Source organism: Balaenoptera borealis (genome assembly GCF_965194805.1).
Source record: "Balaenoptera borealis genome assembly, chromosome: 16".
Classification (NCBI taxonomy): Eukaryota; Metazoa; Chordata; class Mammalia; order Artiodactyla; family Balaenopteridae; genus Balaenoptera; species Balaenoptera borealis.
This window is the reverse complement of record NC_138872.1, coordinates 47,772,654-47,797,860: the sequence shown is the minus strand read 5'-3', so window position 1 is coordinate 47,797,860 and position 25,207 is coordinate 47,772,654. Positions and strand designations below refer to the sequence as shown.

Here is a 25,207-nt window from a genome sequence, read left to right as displayed (position 1 = left end):
TAATTGCATTTTTGTTTTGTTTGAATAAGATTTTTATTGAAGTACCACGTAGATTCAGAAAAGTGCACAGAAGTACACAGAAGTACATCATAAGTAAAGCTCAATGACTTTTCACAACTGAGCACACCCCAGTCACCAGGACCTGGTCAAGAAAGAGAACAGTCCTGGCCTCCAGGAGCCCCTCGTGCCCTTTCAGACTCTACCCACGGCCACAGGGGAACACTATTCCAGACTTAAAACAGCATAGTTAATATGCTCTGCTTTAGAACCTTATGTAAATGGGATTGGGTTTCTTTTTTTCACTGAAGTGTAGTTGATTTACAATGTTGTGTTAGTTTCAGGTGTACAGCAAAGTGATTCAGTTGTACATATGTATATATTTATTCTTTTTCAGATTCTTTTCCTTTGTAGGTTATTACAAAATATTGAGTATAGTTCCCTGTGCTATACAGTAGGTTGGTTGGTTATCTATTTTATATATAGTAGTGTGTGTATGTTAATCCCAAACTCCTAATTTATCCCTCCCCCCCTTTCCCCTTTGGTAACCATAAGTTTGTTTTCTATGTCTGTGGGTCTGTTTCTGTTTTATAAGTAAGTTCATTTGTATCATCTTTTTAGATTCCACATATGAGCAATATCATATGATGTTTGTCTTTCTCTGTCTAACTTACTTCACTTTGTATGATAATCTCTAGGTCCATCCATGTTGCTGCAAATGGCATTATTTCATTCTTTTTTTATGGCTGAGTAATACCACTCCTGGGCGTATATCTGGAGAAAACTATAATTTGAAAAGATACATGCACCCCAGTGTTCACTGCAGCACTATTTACAATAGCCAAGACATGGAAGCAACCTAAGTGTCCACTGGCAGATGAATGGATAAAGATGTGGTATATATACGAGTTGTATTTTTAGGCTTACAAAACTCTGTGTGTGTGTGTGTGTGTGTGTGTATGTATGTGTGTGTGTGTGTAGGAATGCTTACTCTGATTATTGGATTATTATGTAAATCCACGTTTAGGGTTAAAGCAGACACTGCTGGTGCCCCACCCATGACCCTCGCCCTTACCCTTTCAGTTCCCACTGGCCTGACTTCCCCCTGCCAGAACCTGCGTTTCTCTGTCTGAGGGCCCTCCTTGGCCAGGGAATCAACACTCCAGGTGCAGCCCTGAAGCAATGACTGGTGGGAGTAGGTGGGTAAATACCCCAACTCCCTCTCCCCTTGGATGAGACAGGAGAGAGGCATGTTCTCCAGGGTCCCCCAGAGCGCCCCACCAAGATCGTGCCCCAGTCTCCTGCTGCCGTGACTTGCTTATTACCTTCTTTTCATTACCTGCCTCACTTCCCCCAACAGCGTTTCCTAGAATCACCTCCCAAATAAACCGTATGCACTCGAATCCTTGCCTCAGGCTCTGCTTCTGGGTAAATCCAAGCTAGCACGTCCACTCACATGAAATTACCCTAAATGCCCTACTTTTATTCAGCAAACTTGTACCTAGTGCTGGTCCCTAGGGTTGGCACAGCAATACCTGGCAGTGAGTGCAGACCCCACACCTGGTCCTAGGTGACTAGGCAAAGGGCTCCAGGAGCACAGCCGGTGCAATCCTCCCCTAAGATGGAACCGACCCACGTTAATTCTGATGTGTGCGAGAACAGTCCGAGCTACCAAGTTTTGAAGGCCTAGCAGGCAACACTTACATCCAATGTGAAAACTCCTGCACCTAATGTTTTGAATGATTGAGAAGGCACTTTTGCATCCCAGGCACTTCAGGTCATTAGAGCATCTGTGGTTATTGTTCAGCTTGATCAATGAAGAGCATTCGGGAGACTACTATATGCCTGCACGGTCCTGATGTGGCCTTGTTTTTATTTAAATGTATCTCCAGTAGCAGCTTGTTTACTTGTCATTTGTATTCTTTAAGTAAAACTAGAGCTCAGAATAGGTTTTCTTAGAAAAAATAAAATTTAAAATATGAATTCATTTTCTGTTCCTGTTTGCAAAGATTAATAAGAGGACAGTCACTGTATTTTGCAAAAGCTTATTATTGTCTTTTTACACAACCTATTTTTTTAAATTTTATTTTATATTTTTTTATACAGCAGTTTCTTATTAGTTATCAGTTTTATACATATTAGTGTATATATGTCAATCCCAATTATCACGACCTATTACTGTCCATTCTCAGCAGTAAATTTCCAGAAAGCAGGAGCCATTTGTATTTCGGTGACTTTTCCCAGGATCGAAGTGTTTTGAAAGTGTACTTGAATAAGGAACAGACGGTGGCGCCAAGACCTCTCCCTCACCTGCTCTGACCCCTAGCACCACTGGTCACCCTCATACCATGTGGGGGACACCCCAGAGCCCCCATCCCTGTTCCACATCGCATGGCTGTCTTTCCTGAGATAAGAATTGGCTGTAGGAACTGTGTCAGCTCAAAAGCTTGGAACAAAACTCATGTTATGATTTTCAAATCCCTTTTCCATGAAATTTGTGTGAAATAACATTTCTCTGAAATGATAGCAGTTTTATGTTTTATGTCATGTAACTATTATGGTGTTCTGACTGCTTCAATGGCTTTTAAAAAAGGCAAAGTGCTCACAAGTTGAGGGTATTTGTTCCTTTTAAAATGTGTCCACAATGTCAAATTCCATTCTTCATCAAGGAAAATCATAAATATTAAATCATATTATATATGCTATCTATCCATATGTATGTGTGTATATTACCATATATATCAATAGCTGTATATAGATTTGCAATACAAATCCATATACAGAAAATATATAGTTTTATCATGAATAATTAATTTTAACCTCCTGGAAGGCGTCAGAATTCCAGATTATCACTCAACATTTGAATAAAGGAGAAGGTATTTTCCTCTGTTTTGGAAGTGTGGATTGTTGTTTTTTTTTTTCTTTTTGCCTCATGCCACTCTGAAGCTAAATGAAATTATAAGAAGGAAACTGAAGCTGCATATTCAATAGAAAAAGAGTGAAATGCACTCCAGAAATAGAAAAGAAATATCAAGATGAAATTCCAGCTGGGAGGGATTCCTAGAGCTATAGGGGAAAACAGAGCCTCTGGCTTTAATTTATGGAGGAGTCTGCCGGCGGATGGCCTCTTATAATCTGTGCCATCTGTATTATTGATTAATGAGGTCAAGGGCAGCATTACTCACCGTTGGTTCTCTCCCAGGACCACTGTTCACTTTGCAAAGTGCTCAGGAAGCACTGTCTTCTCATCACCATCTCCCCGGCTCTGGGTTGGGTGACGCCTGCCAACAGATGCCAAAGAGCCTCCCTCCCATGTTGATGCAGGGGTGCTGACAGATCCCTCCCTGCCAACGAGTGAGTCAGATGGCTGCTGGCCTCTTGCTCGAGATAAAAGCCCCTTCACCAAGAAGCAAAGAGAGTGGCTTAGACCCAAGCATCAGTGTATCCACATCTGTGGAAAAGTAAAATATTCCATCAGCAAACAATGAACTGTATTGGTGGTTTTTTAAAAAAAAAAAAAAGACTAGCTAAATGGAGTAGTTTCCCAGTTTTCTAACTGACTCTCTTCCTCCTGGAATATGTCCATACCCAATCTGTATCCCTGTCTATAGTCACTGTGGTCACTCCTTCTGCCTTGATTACTTGCCCTGAGTCTCTTTAGAGCAGTATATTTTTATATTGAGCTGTGGTCGCTGCTTTTTGGTCTCTCACCTCCAACTCTTCCCTCCTTTGGCTGCCATCTTTAATGCACCTGCCTAATGGCTTAATGTCATGGAGAAAAAACTATCTGCATGGGAGGTGTCACAAATGGGTATCTGCTTTTACCCCGCCTCTGTTTATGCACTGTAGCATAGAGTGTCGGGTCAGGGCCGTGAGACCCAGGCTTCTGGGTTCAGATCCAAGCCCCCACCCCACTGGTAGTTGTACGACCACGGTCAAGGCTTCACCTTGGTCAGGTCCAGATTGCTGGCCAATGAGGGTGACACTGCCCACCTTTTTGGGTTGCTGCAGGATTGAATGAAATAACCCTTCCAGTCCTCTTGTTTGCAGGAAGTGTCAGGTAAATCTTCACTACTGTGGTGAGTAGTGGTCACAGAAAAGGAAGGTAGAGGTGGACATGAGGTCATGGTCACAGCTTTCACTATAGATACTGCAGAATCAACGATGCTTTAATTCCTTCTAGAGTGTGGAGAAAAATTATTCCCTAATTTGCCTCCTTATTTGTCCTCCACTTCATTGCTTCTGTAGAAAAAATTGGTTTTGCATAAATAGACTCACAGACATAGAAAACAAACTTATGGTTACCAAAGGGGAAAGTGAGGGGAGGGATGAGTTAGGAATTTGGGATTAACAGATACACACTACTATATATAAAATAAACAACAAGGACCTGCTTATAACACAGGGAACTATATTCAATTCCTTGCAATAACCTGTAATGAAAAAGAATCTGAAAAAGAATATATACGTGTGTGTGTGTGTGTGTGTGTGTATATATATATTTATATATATATGTATGTGTGTGTGTGTGTATATATATATATATATATATATATATATATATAAAACTGAATCACTTTGCTGTACACCTGAAACACTGTAAAGCAACTATACTTCAATTTAAAATTTTTTTAATAAATAAATAAATTTTTAAAAAATTGGTTTTGGTAAATGTAGGCTCTGAATCTGGAGCTGAAATTTGGAGATAGTCTATACATTGAAAACTATTCTATTTATAAAGAGATAAAATAGATCACTATCCATGCAGATTTGACATCTAGGTTCAGCGTGAGGTGCATTTCTTGCAGGAGTAAATCTAAGTGGATAACTTGTATTATACTTTCTTATTTTAGTTTTTATTTTCATTAAAGTTATACGCACAGAGCTTAAAGAGGCAACCACTTCCAGAAGGCTTATTATGAAAGACAGCCACCTTCCCGTCCCACCCTTCAGAAGCAGCTACTTTCCACTAGTTTGGTTGTTCCTGACACTTGCTCAGTGTCTCCAAATAACGTGCTTCTATGGCAGTTACTTGACTTTTCAGTTTCCAGAATGCTCCATGGCTTCACAGTAGTGTGGAAGAGGAAGGTTAAGGTCTCTTTCAGCCCTGCCCACCCCGACTGCCCAGCCCTCTGTCCTCCCCAAACAATTACACCATAAATTTGCTTAGACAGTAGTTTATGCTGTGCTTATTATGACTATGTGACCACTGTTTATAGCTGAGCCAGTAATGGGTAATGATTCATCTTCCTTTCCTGCACAACTCTGTGTTTTCCCCATGGTTTAGAACTGTCTTTGTTGTTGTTCGTTTGCTGAGGCATCTATGCTCTGTTCCCAGAGATCTCCAGTCTCCTTTCCGTGGGTTCAAAATCATAAGATTTTCCATCAGTTTTGTCCTTCTGGCATCATTTCGTCTCAGTCTTCTGACCTGCTGCAAAAGTTTCATCTTGGAATCTCCTTTTACCATCATTTTGGAATCTTCCTTCACCACCATTCTGGAAATCTTCTTCACTTATTACGATAGATTTTTATTGTTTGGTTGAATGGTTTATTGTAACATAATTCTCTGTAACAATTGTTTTACTCCCTGATTTTAGTGAAGCACATCCTCCAGTAGCTTTCTGGGAAAAGATACGTAGGAATTACGTTTTTTCCGAGATAATTAAACTTTTATTTTTAGTCTTCTGTCACTCTTAACAATTTGGTTGAGCGTAGAATTCCAGGTTGAAATCATTTTCCTTTCTAATTTTGAAGGCGTTCCTCCGTTGTCGTCTAGCTTCCAGTGCTTTGGTTGAGAAATAAAATGTCATTCTGGTTTTGATCCTTTGTATATATTCCTGTTTTTCTCTCTTTGGTAGTTTCTAGGACCATTTTTTGGTCCTGGTATTTTGAAAATTCACAGTGACGTGCATTGGTGTGCATTGTTTTGTCCTTTGTGCTGGAAAATGCACATCCTTAACTTCTGGGAATTTTTAATTATTTATTTGATTATTTCCTCTCCTCCTCTTTCTGGAACTTCTCTTCTTTAAATGCCAGGTCTCCTGTTTCTGATAAGGTGAGGGCTGTGCAGTCACTGGTCTGCTTGAAGAGAGGGAGGAGGTTTGGGATTGAATTCTTAAACAGTCTCACGGTCATCCCGTTTTCAGGCCACCTTTACCGTCACTTCTAGAGCTTGGCCCACTGCCAGCTGAATGACCAATTGTTCTTCTGCTTTCAGCCTCCAACATTTCGTGGCTCTGATCAGCTCTTCTAGTCTCCTTTCCTCCCAGGTTTATGTCTTGTTAAAAAAAAAAAAACAGTCCTTTTGCTGTTACCCTGTTATAGTGCAACAAGAAGGAGCAAAGGTACTGTGGTATGTGTTCAATCTGCCATCTTTAATTAAAAGCCCAAGTGATTTTTTAAGAAAATTCAGAATTGATATTTGCCACATGTTTTAAGTCCATTAGCCTAACTCTAATAAATTTTAAAATATTCACCACGTTTTATGACCTGATGGAAAATGAACAGTCTAGTCCAATTTGTTCTGTTCCGTAGACGGTAAGTGATGGTCACAGGTTCTAACAGTATACGGTCCAAGGAGAGATGATAAAAGGGTAAAGTTTGTTCTAAAGTGATTCTCGTGGCACAAGTTCTTTTCTTGACAACCCTGTCATCTGTAACTTAGATCTGCAAATACCCATCCAAATAAGGCAAAATTAGCAACAGAAAATACCTCAGTGTCCCTACAGCAGTGGAAGAATGCGTTAATGAAAAGAAGCTGGCCTCATTATTCATTTATGGTTCTATTTAAGTCATATCTTTCATGTTATTTGAATCCAGAAAGGCATCTCTGGTTTGACTTTGCCTGATCTTTTCTTCATAGCCGCACACAGCAGTAGGGGAGGGAAGAGGCGCCAAAGGCGGCCTTGTCCCTGGAATCCCTTTTCCTGTTGTCTTTGGTGCACCGTGTGCCTGTCATCGTCCCAGCTGAGAGGTGGCATTTGCTGTGTCCTTTTCCACTTATGAGGCCAAGGGCAAAGGCAGCTAGAAGAGTCCTGTGGCCCTGGAGTGGCTGACACTTTTCTAGGGAGGTGGGAGGGCCTGTGAGTGACAGCCCAGGAAGCAACTCCGACAGGGCACTGGGACTCTCCCAGGCTCCTTTGGGAGAGTCTGCAAAAATGGACCTACTCTGCAGAGCAGAGGAAAAATACCAGCTTTCGCTCCAAAAGAGACTTTGAAGGACTTGCAGAGGAGAAATGACTCTTCCTCCAGAGCAGGGATCTTAACCTGGGCCCCTCCCCCTATCTCCTCCCCCACCCCTCCCCACAGCCCCTCCTCCCACAATGCCCAGAGGGGCCCCACCCCTCCTTCTGCACCAGGGGCCTCCTTCTCCTGCAGGAAGTCTGCACACAGGAGGCCAAGCCTGCTTATCCTCCAGCAAGGTGTCCACTGGTCTCAGCAGAGTCACCACATCTTTAAAGGGACAGCTCCCCACTGCTAAGATAATGTTTTCTCCAGATCAATACGCAAATCAATCTTTTAAAAATTCTGATTAAGCCAGGGGTCCAGTGCCCACAAGGCCAGGCATGTAATAGAGATGAGAGAAGAGGGTGCGGGGAGTGGGGGGTAGACTGCAAATCAGCTGTCCGCGCCTCTTCTGAAGGGTGGCAGCTGCCCAGCCCTGGGTAGAGCGTTGACAAGGACACAGGGTCAGGTAGCTCCTCCGGTCCGCGTGGCGTTAGGGATGCTGAGACTGGCGGGCTCCTGGGAGACATGGGACTTTGGCTCGGCTGTGCAGAACCTTCCTCAGATTGTCCATCTACCCAGCTTTCCCTCTCCTCTGGGGGTCAGACCCCAGTCATGGCTGGGCGGCCCTCCCGGTTCCCCGGCCTACTCCTGGTCTTCTCTCCTGGGCGTCTCCCCCTAATGAAGTCCTTGCAGGTTCAACCCCATCTTGGCATCCGATTTTCAGGAGACCCAGACTATTATGCCTAAAGACTTCAGTAAATTCCTATCAACTGGCAGACGGCCTGGGTCTCCAGGACAGAGACAGAAATGCTAGGTTGTGTGTCTGGGTCATCACTGGCCACAGCGCCGGGAGCCAGGCTGTCTCCCTCGCACAGACGACGTCCTGTTGCTCACCTCCTTTCCCCTTTTCCTCCAGGTTGTGGCTCTGTCCTCCTGGTGCCTGCTGAGGGACTCCATTTACTACACGCTGTCCGTGGTCGCGCTCATCGTGGTAAGTGTGTGATGGGCACCTCGCCTGGATCCCTGGCCTCTTATCTCCCAATCCTCCTTCTCAGCTCGGGGTGACGCGTGGCTCCTCCAAGTGGAGCAGGTGCGTGGAGGCGGCTCCTTTGATCACTCAGAACCCCAGCCTGATGGTCCGGTGCTCAGAACGGGAGCTGGCCCTGGTCCCCGAGCTCCATGAGAATCCCCTGCTGTTTTCCTACAATTCCCCCGACGCTTTGCACTCACTTTCCTCATGGGTTCCTCTGTAACTCCCTTCAGCATCCCTGGGTGTGGACCTTCCTTCTCCCCCTTACTCTGTGCACTCTCCCAGGACACGCCCTGCCCGTCCCACAGTACCCGTTGCCATTACCGCCTTCATGCGGACACGCCCACACTGTGTCCCTAGCAGTGGGTAAGCAACTCTCTACTAGACACCTTCATGCCCCAGACCCAACGTATCTCTACACTTAGGATGCTTTCCCCAAGACTGGACCCTCCTCCTTTATTTCAGCCCCCGTTCCTACCCTAGCTACCCAGCCTGGGAATGATATTAAACTGACCTTCCCGCCAACATTGTCCTGTGGATTTTCACTTTGTAAAAGTCTCCCCAGTGTGTCCCCCGTAGCCCGTTTTCCTTGAGGCTTTTTGCATCTCTGGCCTGAACTGATGAAGCTCATTGCAGATTAATGTAACGAATAGCATCACAGCTGCCCTCCCCCTCCGCCTCTACTCCCCCCTCCCTGCTCAGTCCTCAGAGCTGTCCAAACGGTGTCTCGACCAAGAACACCTGCAAATGCCAGTCCTGTGTTTATATGATCAGTGGCTCCATGTCCTGTGGGGACAAACCCAAATCCCTTAGCTTGGCAAGCCGAGCCGTCCAGGAGAAGGGCAGCAAATCAGAACAACACATGGGAATCGGGAGACCTGGCTCCTAATTCGGGTCCCCTTCTCACTAGCTCTAATGACCTTGGAGAAATCGGTGTCTCCAGGTCTTAGTTTTCTTAAGCACAGAACGGAAATAGATCCTCTGAAGGATTTACTTACCTGTTTACAAAGCACTTACCTGTATATTATTTAATTATAAATAATTAATTTAATTATAAATTAGATTTAAGGGCTTCCCTGGTGGCGCAGTGGTTGAGAATCTGCCTGCCAATGCAGGGGACACGGGTTCGTGCCCCGGTCCGGGAAGATCCCACATACCACGGAGCAGCTGGGCCCGTGAGCCACAACTACTGAGCCTGCGCGTCTGGAGCCTGTGCTCCGCAATGGGAGAGGCCGCGACAGTGAGAGGCCCGCGCACCGCGATGAAGAGTGGCCCCCGCTCGCCGCAACTGGAGAAAGCCCTCGCACAGAAACGAAGACCCAACACAGTCAAAAGTAAATAAATAAATAAATAAATAAATAAATAAATAAATTAGATTTAATTATAAAGCTCTATACAAATAAGTCAAAAGTGATGTTTAATACAAGACTTTCCCCAAGGAATCAGGTGGGTTAGTTAAGTCAACAGCAGCTCCAAGTGAAGAGCTTGGGTTTACAACCACAGTGCCCTCATTCAGGGGCGACTGACGATCAGGAGGGTTGAGACCAGCCCCAAGGGGCAGAAGTGCTCTGACGCCCACGTTGGACTGAAAACACAGTGTGTCTGTTGAATTCCCGGTCAGCAGACTTAAGGACACCCATGAGCTCTGTGTTCTTGTACCTGTGGAAGAGGTACGATCACCCCCAGATCTAGAAGCCTCTGTTCACCCAGCCCAGGCTGCTCAGACACGCTCTGCAGGATCTTTGTCCTGTGACGCCCGATCCCATACAGCTCACATGCACTCGGCTCTTCTGCTGTCAGGGTATTTTAGGATGGTTTCTGAAAATTACATTTTTCAAGAGACGTGTTAGTGGATGGTGTCAATGAACGCAGTTCTCTATTTTACTGAATTCCAGAAGGAGATGTCCGCCCTCCTAGAGACAAGGCGATGAGCCAGAACAGCACAGTCCAAGACCCCCTGGGAGGGACTTCCCTGGTGGCGCAGTGGTTAAGAATCCGCCTGCCAGTGCAGGGGACACGGGTTTGAGCCCTGGTCCAGGAAGATCCCACATGCCGTGGAGCAACTGAGCCCAAGAGCCACAACTACTGAAGTCCATGCACCTAGAGCCTGTGCTCTGCAACAAGAGAAGCCACTGCAATGAGAAGCCCACACACCGCAACTAGAGAGAAAGCCCGCACGCAGCAACGAAGACCTGACACAGGCAAAAATAAATAAATAAATAAATAAATTTATACCAAAGGAAAAAAAAAACAAGACCCCCTGGGAGCGCGGACTCAGCAACGTCCACGCCTATTGGCAGATTTGCCGGCATTGGCTTCACTCTGTTCTCACATAGACACCTCCTGGACCGTGTGTGAAATAACCTGTCTTCTGTCACATGTATCTGGACGTGTTCAAGATAGAACAAATGTAATTGTCGCTAATGACGTGAGAAGAAACAAAATGGTTTTGCATCCTCAGGCTGTGGGCAACACTCACCCGAGCGGGGTCTTTGGGCAAAGCAATCACCTGCTGAGGATGAATCAGAGCTGACTCAGCTGCTCACAGGATGCCAGCAGCTCTGTGTTCCCTCCGATGGCAACAGAGTCAAAAGCAAGTGATTCTTTGCTGTGACCTAGAGATTGGACTGTGTATTTACCGACCTGACGTCAAGGCTAGATTTTTATGATCTTGAGAAAAATTACCTTTCTCCACTGTTAGGAAGTAATGGAAAAGAGAACGTCTGGGTCCTCAGGGTTTGGTCTTGGTCCTTTTTACTTTAAGTGGTGTTCCTCCAAATTCAGCAGCGCAGGAAACGCTCCGCATGCCTCCTGGAAACATGCAAACCAGAGGTTTTAATTCGGTAGGTCCTGGGGTTGGACCCAGGAAGCTTCACTTCAACCAGGATCTTCCCCCATGATTCTGATGCCAGTGGCACCCACTGCGCTTGGAGAAACTCAACCTCAAATACGGCTGGACACCATTTCCTCAGATGTTCATCTGCTGCAGGCAAGGATCGTCTTGAAAGGGGAAGCACCGTGGCAGCTTGGTTGTCTGGATTTCTGAGGGCCGTTCGTTCTTGGGGCCATTTTCACATGAGACTTAAAACCAGCCTGAGGAGCAAAACAGCCTAATACCCGAAGAGCAGAACTTAGCAAAGGAGGTTCCTCCGTGTCCACAGATCTCTTCCGTGCGCCAGCCCCAGGCTGCTGCTTCACACGCCATATCTTTTTGTCAAGGTTTCCCAGTCTCCTCTTTCTGTGTTTTCCCTAATGTCATGGTAACAGCATCACTTTTCTTTGGGTTTTCCTTGTATAACACAAAGCTTCTCCATCGGACTCTGCAATGGGCACTGAAAAGTCCTGTATTTAGAACCCTCCTCCTACCCACAAATAATTACCAATAATTATCTGAATAATTTATTTTAACTATTAGGGTTTTTTTTAACCCTCTCCCCCTTTTTATGGCTGTGAAATGTTCAGAAGGCAGTCCCCTGAGGTGCCACAATGAAGAGCTCATTCACCTGGAAGGCACGTCCCGACTAAATGGGACCAGAGGCCACTTCTAAATATATCTGCCCACAGGGAGGAGCCCCAAGGACAGTTCCTCAGGGCTGGGGATCCAAAGAGCGGGAAAGACCACGTCTCCAGGGAGGCTTAGGGCCGCTGGTCCAGGGAGTTCTGATGGGGTCGTTACTACCTGGATTCTGAAACAGCTGACATGGAAGCTGATGCAGAGGGCCAGGCCAAAAAGCAGAAACACAGCACGGGTGTTCTGAAACCAACAGAGCTTCAAACGGTTAACTTAGAGACGAGGGACTCAGTTCACGTTGATATCTGGGATTTACCTGACCTTTGCTCTCTGCTATTTTCTAGTTTGTTTGTTGTTGCTGTTTTTTAAAGAGAGAGCGAAAAAATAAATAGATAAATAAAGAGAGAGCGGAAGAAATTAAGAACATGCTCTCGTCTAAAGCAGTTCTCATTGCAAAAGCGTACAGCGCCTGTCTCTCAGCGCCCTTCCCCCGCCCCGTCAGGCATCCCCCTTTAGCCCAGGTGACATTCTCTACAGTGAAGCATCAGGCCCTGGAGAAGCTTGACGTGGCCCAGGAAGCTCGCCCCATGACTTGGGTCTCTCTCTGCAAGAGAAGTGTCGCTGTTCAGGTTCTGAGAGCATCCTGGGTCCTTCGGAGCATGTCCTGCGTGCATCTACACGATCGATGGTCTGCAGACCCTCATGGACGTCTTGCTGCTCTCTCTCTCACACCAAGGACCCACCCCCATCTGACTATGGCAGCTCCGGCCTCCCCATCTTCTTTCTCCAAATTCCAGCAGACCCGACAGACAGTCTCTTTTATTGAAATGTTACTGTAATTTACATAATCATGTAATTTACATAAATGCAAATGATTCATTACATCGTCAATCTAACAGCTGCCCTAAAAGGAATACTTTATTTTTACCCTTCATCTCTGCTTCAGGATGGGGGATTATGAGCACCAAGAGAAGGGAAACTTCCAGGGGGTGTGGAGAGGCCTCTGAGACAGGTTCCAGATAACAGGCTCACAAATGCAGCTTGGGGGAGGAGGCGCTGCCCACCTGGAGAAGGGCCAGGTGGGCCATTGGCAGTTGGGGGGCCCCTCGGGGCAACCTGAGCACCGGCACAGCAGCAAGGCTCATCCGAGGTGACACTGCCCTCTCACTCAGTGCGGCCCCCCGACTCTGATAAAGAGAGACAACTCAGCTGACCCATCTGCCAGAGATAACCTAGGCAGCACTGTCCAATATGATAGCCACCAAGCACATGAGCCTTTGAGCTCTTTGTTTTTAATTTTTATTTTATATTGGAGTAGAGTTGATTTACGATGTTGTGTTAGTTTCAGGTGTACGGCAAAATGATTGAGTTATACATATACATGTATCTATTCTTTTTCAAATTCTTTTCCCATTTAGCCATTGTACTCTTGAAATGCAACCATTGCAACCAAGGAACGGAACTGAACCTTATTTCATTAATTTCAATGTATGAGGCCACATGTGGCTAGTGCCTATCATCTTGGATAGCACGGTTGTAGAGAGCAAATCCTTCCATAGAAGGTATACCTACGTTCTCACGGGCACTTTTAACAGGCATAGACTCCATACTTCCTACAGGACTGAGTACAGTGTTGGGTCTGTCGATGGAGATTTCCTAGTTCAGTACTCACCACTGTGCAAGCAGCTGTGACAGGAGTCCCATTTTACAGATGGCAACACCAAGGCTCCAGAAATCCAGGGATTTGCTCAAGGTGAGTGAGCTGCAACCCCTCAGGCCAACCAGAGCAGGAGGATAAGATGTACAGCTGCATCAGCCCAGCAAAGAATTAGGTTTTCCCTCCAACAAAACCTGCCTCGTACAGTCTGGCTTTACCCCATCTACCAAGAAGTCCACCTTCACAGGGGCGCCCGAAGGAAGTGCTTACTTTACATTTGGAGACTGAACGTCTGCCTCCCTCTCCTGGAAGTCTTTCATTAAGACTCATCTTAAATCTCCTTATCTCACCCTTTCTGTAAGAGGAAAGTGCCTGACATGTACACTGCTGACTGTCCTCTGCTGCCCGCTGGCCTCCACGACCCGTCCCCCTCGGGCCCTTCCTCCCTCTCCAGTTTGGAGACCCTGAGGCCCTTCTGCTCACGATTACATCTCAGGGCCCCAGCAAAGCGGGAATGACTCTGGCAGCCAGAAGATTCTCACAGAGAAGGATGTGAGAGAACATTCAAGTTCCTCAAACAAACCAGGGGGTCCCCTGTTCCCTAATCCCTGCCACAGTGAGGAGGCAGGGCTGCTGTAAGTGGTGCTGGGGTCAGGGAGGGAGCCGGGTCACCCGAGCATTTGCTCCTGGAGCCGGGAATTGGGTTGGCTGGACGGGATTCCAGGAGACTTGCTCTTTCCCTAGGACAACAATTTGGACGTTTTAGTTCCTCGCCTGTGTTTTTGCGCTGCTGAGCGAACGTAGCCTTTTGCTTTAACAACCATCATCTCCTGTATCCTAAATTGGTCCTCTCATCGCTGTTTCTTCTGCTGTGGCCTGCCCTGCAGGTTGATATGGGATGTCGGGCTCTGCTCAAGCCCTGCCTTTAGTTCCTACCCTCCTGCATCCCCAGCACCATCAGGTCGGCCAGCTGGAGATGCTCACGTCAGAATTACTATTTACCCTTCCATTGGAAACCATATCTGTGCCTCACAGCTGTTTTCCAATGTATTCCATCTGATTCCTCTCCTCTGAGGGAATCGCCATGGGCTCGGCTAAGCCACCCGCACCCCTGTCCCTGAAGCCGGAGGAAGGCAGGACTCCGAGTAGGCACATCTCCTGAGGGCATCTACGCCGTGGGGGGGGAGCAGTTTCCCTCCGCAGCAACGCGGGGAAGATGTTCAAGGTTTCAGTCTCTTGAAAGAGAATGATGGTGTTGATTTTCTCCTTTTACCTTCACTGCTTAAAATTCTGATGGTGCCAGAGATTACTGTACAAGCTACAAGATCTCAGCTCCAGCACAGCAGCCGGCCAGCGCCATGGTTACCGCTTACAACCAGCCAGCCCAGGGCCGCTGTGCGCTGCGGGGCCAGCCGGGCCTCTCCTCTCCTGCCCACTCGCCTGCGACTACCGGCTTGTCTGTTCCTTGCTGTTCCGCCTTGAGTTCCCTGGGTTGCTCGGTCATCCAGGGATTCACCTGCCTGACGGAAGCCTGTCTCTCTCGGAAGAATTCTAGAGCAGACACCAGCACTGAAAAGCTGGTTTCCATGGTACCCAAACGTTTCTCGGAGGCTGGAGGAAAAGAGGGTTTTTTCAGATTCACTCCTGTGAGTTCCCATTTAGCTCGTCTGCGGAACACGTGGAAAGCTTAGCGTGAAGCCAGGGGTTGCTCTGGATGAACCAGATATGGGTCAGAGAGCAGGTCCCTGACCAGCCATGCAGCAAATCTGGGGCCCAGAGATCAGCTCACCCAGGCGGGCCCTGGTGGGGGGGGGGGGGGAATAGCGGCCTCGCCCCAAACACAACCAGCAGAGCACGGAGAGCTGCTTTCCCAAGGCTCCTCTGCAAAATCCTACCTGGGAAAAGGGTGGGGCAGCTCCGACCGCTGCGCTCAGGTCTGGGGACTGCGTGTGGGTGTAAATGAGGGACCCACCCGGCCCCATCTCAGAGCACCGGGCAGGAGCTGCCTCCAGAACGTCACCCCACCCCCTGATGGTAGTGGGCTGGCCGCAGGCCGCTGCGGGAGTCTGTCTGTCCAGGGGCCCTTGCCCACCTCCCAGGAGATTTCATGGAGCCGCCGAGGGGACTTGGTCCAACTTGATCTCAACATCTCTGCCGGGGCCGGGCCGCTGGGATGCGGGGGCCGGGACGTGAGCGCCACCTAGTGGGGACCGGCTGGAACTGGGGGCGCAGTTTCTTGTTTCAGGTGGGGCAAGGCGTGTGATTTCAGGTTCTCTTCTACCCTAGTCACCCCGCCAGCAGGTGTGGGGAAGTTGTTTTGTCTTCTTTTACTCACCGAGTGAGCATGAAAATACAGAGGGATGTGCAACACTTGTCTTAGGAGAATTCAATGAAATAAAATCTGTAAGGAATAAGAAATCCGCTCTAACCATCAGCAACACCAAGCGAGAGTCACCATCTTTGTCGTCGTACGTTCTCAGACAGGCCGGTTCCATGCTCTGTCGGCGTGGTCCGGAGATGTGCTCTCCCAGGGGAACAGTCTGTGAACAGTGCAGATTTCCTTCTGGGTGGGTGACACTCAGCCGGCAGGCCCCCCTCCAGGCACCACCAGACTCTGCAGTCAGGTCTCTTTCCTCACCACACACAAGCCTCTTTCCATTCAGGTTTTCTCAAAGGCCTGATTTATAGTCCCTTTTATCAATGTTACTGTTCTTTTTTGGAGGCTCTCGTGTTTCCATCCAATCCTCTTGAAGCAGCGGGGTCAAACCCAGACCGTGTTCACTCGTGGGCCACAGGGTAGCTGAGGCCTCAGGGCTCCAGGTGGTCAGAGACCAGCATCGCTGCCTCTGTCGTTTGGAAGTTTCTGGTTCCCTCCCCCCACCACGTTTGCATCCAGGCGTGCCTCACTATTTCTCTGATATTGTGTTCCCTGTAAATTCTGCTCTCACTTTGGAATCCTTTGTACAATTAAGGCCATTCTGATTTTTTTTCACCTGTCAGTTAGGTGGCACAAAATACGGCTTCCTTAGAGCTGCTTTCATAGTACGGAGTGTTGGCTGCCCTCCCCAGAGAGGAACGTTAAATTGGTGATCTAATCAACTCTTTACTAGTATCTTGTGCTCTCTTAAGTGGCTCTGAATTGATTGTTCCAGCCTGCTGCCCAAGACTGATATTGAATTAACTTCAATTAATAGAAAACATTTTCCAACTTAAATCACTGCTTCTGTTCCATGATTTCTTGGATTTTTTGAAAGCTAGCAATTATATAACAGCGGCTCCGAATGCCTTCCTGGGAATGAATTCCATACCATCCAGCCTGGATCGTGGGGTGGTTTCCTTTACTTCTTTATTTCTCTTCCCATTCTGGTTTGACATTTTCATCCAAATGCCAACCTGTTGGATCCGATAATGACAGATGACAAAACGGCAAAAACTGATGAAGCCAATATCTTTTTCAGTGTCTTGTTGGGAAGAGTGAGTTACAAAGAAAAGGGTGGCCCCTTTCTCCTCATCCTTCTCTATGCTCCTTTGGGGTGATTGGAGAGAGGTCCTCTTGTGTGCCTTTTGAGTTGCACCTGCTGGTCTTTGAGGTTTTCTCTGTGTCTCTCACAACTGGTGGTAGTTGTCATCGCCGGGGACTGAAGCGATGTCCCGTTGTTAGCCGAGTTTACCACCTGGGTGCAGTAATCACCCTCTACACCCAGATGCTTCTGCCTGAGAGTCTCCAAAGGGCCCCTGAACGAAAGTTGCTCAGAGATGATCGCGCTCAAATCAGTCATGTCCTGTGAGTGTGGGAAGAAACAGCTTCCTACTTGAATGAAATAGAATGGCATTCATTTGGTTTCAACACCATACCATCTGGGCAAATAAGGGTGTCATGGAAAGAACACGAAGTTAAGAGCCAGGGCTGGGTTCTAGGACCAACTCTGCAGCTAATTGGGCAACCTCAGGGAAATTACTCATGTTCTCTGCAGCTCCATTTCCCGTATAAATCAAAGGGCCAGGATTATACCACTTTTTCCCCCAAAATGAGAAGTGATCTTAGATGCTATGTGGAATAGGACTTAAATAAACCCCGTCCTGTCGTGTGTTTTCTTCGGCTCCTAACTGATCAGGGAGGGTCTCTGTTTGGCCCTTTGCACTGCTTCTGACCCTCGCTAATCTCCCTTCACACAAGTGCAGGCCTGTGGCCCAGGACATGGGCAACCGACAGTGTCCAGCCAGGATTTTCAGTGTTGTCACTGCGTTTATTTTTCCTCTCTCTACACATGGTGCCCAAGTGGTGCCGATTCTCCACTTCCGGTTGTGATGCAGAATTTTCTTTGAAAATAAATTCTTTTAAGGAAACGAAAGAATAGGTTGACTGAAAGAAAAATAATCGAGTCCATAGAAGCTCATGTGCTTTCATAAAAGCTCGAAGGTGCTGTACGATGCGCAGAGGCGTACAGATAGCTTCCAGGGGACCCGTAAGTGACTAATGTTTGCAAGCACCCACCAAGCTCCGCATCCCCTTCCAGATCTGAAATTCTACAAATAACAAGGTTGGGCATGCTTCCCTCTCACTCCATCCTCTGACAGAACTTGCAGGAAGGCTGGGATGGCCTGATGCCCACCCCAGTCTGCCAACAAGACCTCCCTCCACTAACACTGACCAGAGACTAAACCAGCACAGAGGGGAGTTTGCCACAGATGCTTCACACCCCAAACCGGCCCCAGCCACTATTCCCACCAGCCAGCCACAAGGGTGGATAACGTGCATTTATAAAGCATGTGTGTGCGTGTGTATGTGTGTGTGTGTCTGTCTAATCTTCTCTCCTTTTTATTTTTTTTCACAGTTCATTTATGATGAACAAGTTTCGTGGTAAGTACCTCTTTTCCCCTTCCAATTTCTCCTTGCTATGTGGCAGAGACAGTAGAGTAAAGACCAAAGTCAGGGTCTAGGAAAGAAAGGGAAATGTCGGGGCAGCTTGGAACAACTGGCGTTTCTCAGGAACCCTCTGTCCATCTCAACAAAGAAATTAAATCAGCTCTCATGGAGCAGAGACCATTTCCCTTGGGCTGGCCTGGTGGGCTTCCTTTGGGGACCCTGTTGTCTTGCTATCTTTATCATCCAAATTAGACAGTGTAAGGCAACTGTGCCTTTCCGCAATCAGTCATGGGCAAGGCCATGGTTAAGATTTGATGAACCTTTTCCAGTTGTCCAGACCGCGTCGGCATATTCCGAATGCCATGTATTCAGTATATCCCAGGAACCAGAGGTGAAGGCATGTCAGTGACCTTTAACCCATTAAAATTCTGCCTAACATTCAAGAAGATCTTAGAGCTCTGAAAAATCAGTGATTTTTTTTGATAGATTAAAAAAATTGCCCAAATTAAGTATATGGGAACATTTGCATTTGGGTCAATGTCCAAATCGCCTTTTTTGAGATGGGTTCTGAGCATGTCAGCTGTGTTCGAAATGGAAATAGAAATTGGGTGTGTCATGCATTCTTGTTACATTTTTCAAATATTTGATCTGCGGAAGTAGAGTGATGTGAAAATACACCTACTTCTTCTGAAAGAACATCTCAGAAACGGTAGTTGTGATGCTGTAGGTAGACGACTTTTGTGGTATTATTTAGAGCTAAGAATGAGCTAGAAAAAGAAGCACAAACAACAAGGTCCTATTGTAGAGCACAGGGAACTATATTCGATATCCTTTAGTAAACCATAATGGAAAAGAATATGAAAATAATAATAATAATAAATTATACCTTTAATTGAAAAAAGAATTACAGAGCCCAGCAGCCTTTGTTTTCAGCAGAATGAGTGCTAGCCCTTTGCTGGAGCGACATTTCTGTGTCCTAGGATGTCTCTGTGATGTTCAGAATTTGGGGTGGTGGGGAGCATATCACATGGACCATAAACGTTACACACTATCCAGGGTATTAAGATACTTTTGTCAGCTCTCTCTCCTCTGTCCAAGAGGGCAAGGGGGAGACAGCTGGGAGAACTTGCTCTAAGACGCATAGTCCCTATGCTGACCCATAAAAATAAGAAGGAAGTCTTCTTTGAATAACAGTGATCAACAGGCTGAAAGGGATCAAGATGTCTGGGAGCACCGCGGGTCAGAGGTCAGAGGCCAGAGGTCAGGAAGAACCTCCTCGTGGGATCCAACTGGACCTGGTCGCCACGTGGAGTGGTGACATTTTCCCCTCATGTCCTTGGGGATTAAGGGCAGCACAAAAAAACTTGCAGAAGCGTTCCCATTCAAACTCATGGCATGGTTAGCACAACCAGCGCTCTGCCTCAGCAAACAGTAGGTACCTAAATGTTGCTCAGTGTTGCTGCTCTTTGCTAACAATGCTGCCATAAGGAAAAGCAAGTTATGATCACAGTTGATCTCAGAAATTTTTCTGCTGCTTTTGTGCAGAAAACCTGAAAAGAGGAGACCCGCAGGTGGTTTACCATCTGTCAGTCTTAGAAGGAGCCCTCTCTCCACATCTCCTTGGCTTTGCTCGTGAAAACCACGGCAGGAGGAAATGAAAGCAGGTTCATGACAAGCCTGTGTCAGTCCTTACCCTCAAGGTGTCCTTTAGGATATTTCAGATGGGAAGGAGCAAGAACACGAGAGTCTGTTTCCTCTCCTTTCCAAAGGCTGACCTTCCTATGATGTCAGAGGAGAGAACCTGGGTTCCTAGGCTACTCCCCGAGCCTGTGCTGAAGGCCGGATTCTGAGGTCATCAGCCCCTCAGCCTGGGCACCCAGGCTCCCACAGGAGGGAGGAGGTGGGAGGGCCACGGATACACGAGTCGCAAATTCCCAAGCGGGTTTTGGTCCAGCCTGGGGTGGGTTGGAATCATAACTCATGCACAGGCGAAACTGCAGGAAGAACTAGGGGAAGCTTTCACGGCACCGAATATCATTCTCAGATGGCCGACCTGTTATGTAATCATGGTTATTACGTGGATGGGGTGACGGAGACCGTTTTTCACGAGTGAGGCTGAGAAATTAGTCTGCACCACTGACCCATCACTGCTTTGGGATTTCCAGGGATTTTAGCTCCTCATTTGCCTGCAAAATATACTGAACTTTAAGATATCTTTTACTGTCCACATCTCTTACTCTCTTACCCAGCCACCCATGAGTATTTATTTTGCTGAAAGAATGAGTCTAGGAGCTGATTCCTCTGATTTCTGTCCTAAGAGACAGACTCTTCAATCTGTGCAATTAAAGCACAGTAGTATTTCAATAATTCCTTAAACAGTGAATTCCTTTCCTTGTTGTAGGACATTCCAGCATGTTCTAGCAATGTCAAGGCAGGTAACCAATTCACCCCAAATCCTTGAAAGGAAACTAATGTCAGTTGTGCTTATTTTGAAACTAAAGTACTCTTTAGGAGGAAAGGAGCCTTGTCAAATACAGGTACACAAGGGGAAGGTATACCCACCATGCATGGTTTAGATTCCTTTACCGTTCCTCAAACAGCATTCCACAGGAAGTCACATTCAGCCAAGAAGTGGCCATCAGAAGGCTTTTAGTAGCAGGTAGTAGAAAAACCAGCCACAGTGGATTACAGAAATAGTGGTTTATTTTTCTTACATATCAAGTACCCCAGATATAGGTAGTACAATGGCTCTGCATTTCTCTTGACCTTTCCCTAATGACCCCAAGATGGCTGCTGTGGTTCCAGCCATCCAGTTTGGATTGAAGGCAAGAAGGAAGAAGAAGGGGCTATGTCGTTTCATTGAACACCTTTCCACCTTATATCTCTTTGGTCACAACTGGGTCTGCTTTGACCAATAAGTGTCCAGGGGGGAATAGAATTACAGCTTTAGACCAATCATTTATCCCACCCTCCTGATATCAAGGGTCCCCATTTACTACTTCAACATAGTGGGGTTCCAGTAGCAGGAAGAGGCAGGGGAATATCCGTCGGGTGCTTTTCCATCAGATACCTGCCCCAAAAGACATCTGACATAGATAGCATCAGAGATCCACCTAGTAGGGTATGTGTTCACCCTGCCCAGCAAGACCCACACTGTTGCCAGAAGGAATTCAGAATGTGTCTTCAGTGAGTCTGAAGGCCTGACAAGAAAACAAAAGGATGCAGGGTGCTGTTTTTGTTTCTTCTTTGAGCGAGTTGTGACTCTGGGGGAGAAAGGAGAGCCTGGGACGCGACCTGGACAGTGTCCATCTGCATGGTGTTGGAGACCGGCTTTCGTGGTTCTGGACCCTGGTTAGGAAGTGGAGATGTGCCCTCTGGGCGAGGGGTTGCGGGGGGCGGGGGGGGGGGGTGACAGGGCGTAGCCCTCCAACACGGAAAAGAACAATCTCTGGCAGGAGAATCCAGGGCCAGTTGTAGGTGGTTCAGAGTGGAAGTTTGTGGGAAGGGGAGAGCACACCCAGATCACACCAGCCCAGGTCCTTGGCGGACAGCAGCGGGCTGTGGCCGGGAGGGGCAGATGGGAAGAGCGTGTGACATCAGGGTCTGCAGTTGGAGTCACTTCAAGTCCCAAACTGTTCATTCCTGAGCACCTCCTGGCTGCCAGCCTCCGTTCCAGAACTGGACACAGAATGCAAAACCCAGTTCGGCCGTGGCCTTGGGGATGTCTGAGACTAGGGGGGAGCAGACACGTCATCACGGTGTCATTTGGAGATACTCACGGCCCCGGGGGCAGGAGGTTGAGGGGCAACACCAAAGACCAGGAAGCCAAGACTTGATGCTCAAACACGGAATCAGGCCAAAAAGCAGAGGGGCCTCAGAGAGCCTCACTTGATAAGGAGGAGGCGCTGGGTGGGCCCTGAGTCTGGGTGCCAACAAGGCAAACCTGAAAGGCCAGCAGGAGAGGGAACCCCGCCGCCACAGGCATCCCTGAAATGTGACGGCAGAGACACTTACTCAGATATTGCAATGGAAAGGCTTGCTTTGAGTAAAAAATCTAAAAGATCCAAAGGAGTGAGAGAGTTTAAATATACCTGTTCACCAAGTGCTGGACGTAATTCAGTCTCATGGGGATGTCTCTTTGACGCTGCTTGTTTTCCAATGACCCCTCACCAAGTCTGTAAAAATGCATCTAAGCAATCACATGACTTCCCTCCAGTTCTTGGGTATCTCTTCCTTCAGAATAAAGCTGAAATAAAAATTCGCTTTTCCCAGTTATGTTTATGCCACGTGTACATTGGTTTCAATGAGGTAAGAACCAGGCTCAGGCCTCTTGGAGGTGTCTTGCAACTGAAGATTGACATTTCGAGAAGTCTCACCTGTGCAGATGAGCTGAGCCCTGCTCTGTGCTGGGGAGGGAGGGGTGCCTGCTTGGGGGGCACTCCATCAGGGAGGCCGATCTAAGTAGAAACCAGATCGCTGAGGCGGGAATCAGATGTGAGGAGTGGTGCCGGGTGACTGCTAGAAACAGGCATTTAGATGTGAATAAGTAAATAAAGAAGATAATCCCAGACTGGTCAGAGGTTTAAAGAACACAAACAGAAAGCGAAGGAGGAGTAGGCAGGGAAGACTCCGTGGAAGAGGTGACATTTAAGCTGATATTTGCAGGATGAAAGGGACTAGCGAAGGAGTGAAGGGAAAAGCATTCCTGGCAGTGGGGATGTTAAGTGCAAAGGCTCTGGGGAGAAGGAAGGAGCTTGCCGTGTGCAGATGAAAGGAGGCCAGGGTGGGGCACAAGAGGATTGGGGGAAGAAGGAAAAAGAACCGGATTTTGCAGGGAGGGGCACCTTTGATTTTTTTCTCAAGTCTCTTGGGAAGCAATTGAAGAGTCTTAAGCAGAAGAATGACAGGATCCAGAAGCACTGAGGAAGGCAGTTCAGAGGCTGAAATTAAGGTGGGGGAGGGAGGTAGCAGTGGAGCGGGCAGAAACCCACAGTTCCGGAGATATTTTGGACACAGAGTCCCGATGGGCATGGGGGAAGGTAGAGAAGGGCTCCACTTTTATTTCCAGATGTGGGGCTTGACTGCACAGTTCACTGACAAGACAAAGCCCTGGAGAACACGAAGCTGGGGCGTAGGAATTAGGAATTCTGTTCCGACCTGCATCTAGACGCCACGTGGAGAGGCTGTATTGACAAGTGGATCCTGAACCTGGAGCTGGGAGAAGTGTGGGGTGGACGTGTCTGTTGGTTTTCCAGAAATAGGACAAGAGGACATCACCTAGAGAGAACGTTAGAGGTCACACTGAAGAAGTGGAGGGGACACAAAGGGAGGGAGAAGAAGTTAGGGGACAGAAGGAAAACCAGGAGTGTGGTCCTCAGAAGTCAGGAGAAGAGAGTGTCTTGTGAAGAGGGTGGGCAATCAACTTCAGATGCTGCAGAAACACTGAACAGGATGACAGAGAACCACCTCTGTGGTTGTGCATATCTGCAGAATCATTCTCAGCCAGTGCATGGTAGCTCGTTGTCCTGTGGACATACCATAACTCACGTACCCAGTCCTTCATCTGATAACCGCCTTGCTTCTTTCCAACACTCCATTTTTATAAAACAGCACTGCAACGAAAACCCTGTGTGTGCCTCCTTTTTACGTTTGATCACATATTTCCCCAGGATCAGTTTCCAGACATGGAACTTGAAAAAGCGAAGGAAAGCCATAACCTAGAATTTCTTCATAGACCATCCTCCAGGAACCTTTTCTTGAAGCCAAAATTACTCCCTCAATTAACTAATTAAATTCTACAGCTAAAGAGGAACCTAGAAATCAAGTTCCCTTGCTTTTTTACTGAAAGTTACTAAAATAAAGAAAACAGAGGAAGTATTCAAAGTATCAGAAGTTCAAGGTACATTCCAGAAGGTTTCATTATTTTTCTTTCTTCCTTTCTCTTGACCATTTTCCGACTCATTCATGCTAATCCTTCCTGCTAGCACCTCCCTGCCCAAGGTGTCTGTCTCTCTCCCTCTCTGTCCCTCCCTCCTCCTCTCCCCTCCCCGCCAACTCTTCTTCCTTTCCCTCTCCTTCTCCCTCTCTCTACACATGCCTTGCTCTGATGTACCTAACAATCCCTTGGTTGCCCTTATCAGTTCCTCTAGTTTGCCCTTTGTAACTGTATCTGAATAGTTTTAGTGAATGATTAAGCTGTGGTCAGATTTATACACATACCCCTATATTCAGCAACATTATAGAAGGCTTGCTGGGTTCAAAATATTCTTTGGGGTGAGCGAATAACAGAGAAGAGGGAGCATTTTCTTTTGAAGTAGGGGAGGAAGAGAAAGATCCTGAAAACCTGGATACAGCCTAGGAAATGTCTGCAGACCAGGAAATATGTGGAACTTGTTTGCACGTCTGCCTCATGCTTGCCGTGCTTGGCCGGTTGAGCTGCCGTTCACATCACACATGTGTCTGAGGGGACCTGGAGTATGGCACATCTGTCTAGGGCGGCTTCTGTTAACTGACCATTCTTGGTTTGTCCACAGGTGGGAGTCTTTAGTCCTCGTGCTGATGTATCTCATCTACATTGTCATAATGAAGTAAGTAAAATACTTCCTTAGTTTCTCTCCCAAAACTCTTTCCTACACTCAGCGTTATGTGATAATGTGGGCAGAGGAACAGGGAACAGGGCGGGTACCTGTCATCAGAGGCTCACTTGGCTCCCTGGGCAGCCTGCTAGGAATCATTTGTAATCTCGACTTATAGCAGAAGCATAGACCCTTCCATCCCAAATGTATGATAGAATCAAAGCTTCGTGGTTTCATTTGAGAAATCTCTCAAACCCTTGCCCCGCTTCAGGACCTGGCAGCCTACCTTTTGGCTGTTTTTTCGCTCACTTTCAGAACAAGAAAGGAGGTAAAGCTCAATGTG

The 25,207-nt window shown here is 47.2% G+C and overlaps 1 protein-coding gene across 4 annotated transcripts in view; it reads left to right on the top strand.

Annotated features, from left to right (window-relative positions):
• SLC24A3 (solute carrier family 24 member 3) overlaps window positions 1–25,207 on the top strand; it is a 470,474-nt gene that overhangs the window by 402,140 nt on the left and 43,127 nt on the right. For all 4 annotated transcript variants that reach the window (XM_082359545.1, XM_082359542.1, XM_082359543.1 and 1 more), the window contains exons 7-9: window positions 8,141–8,215; window positions 18,258–18,283; window positions 24,823–24,876. In XM_082359545.1, the coding sequence (XP_082215671.1) occupies window positions 8,141–8,215; window positions 18,258–18,283; window positions 24,823–24,876 (155 nt within the window). The remainder of the gene's footprint in view (window positions 1–8,140; window positions 8,216–18,257; window positions 18,284–24,822; window positions 24,877–25,207) is intronic.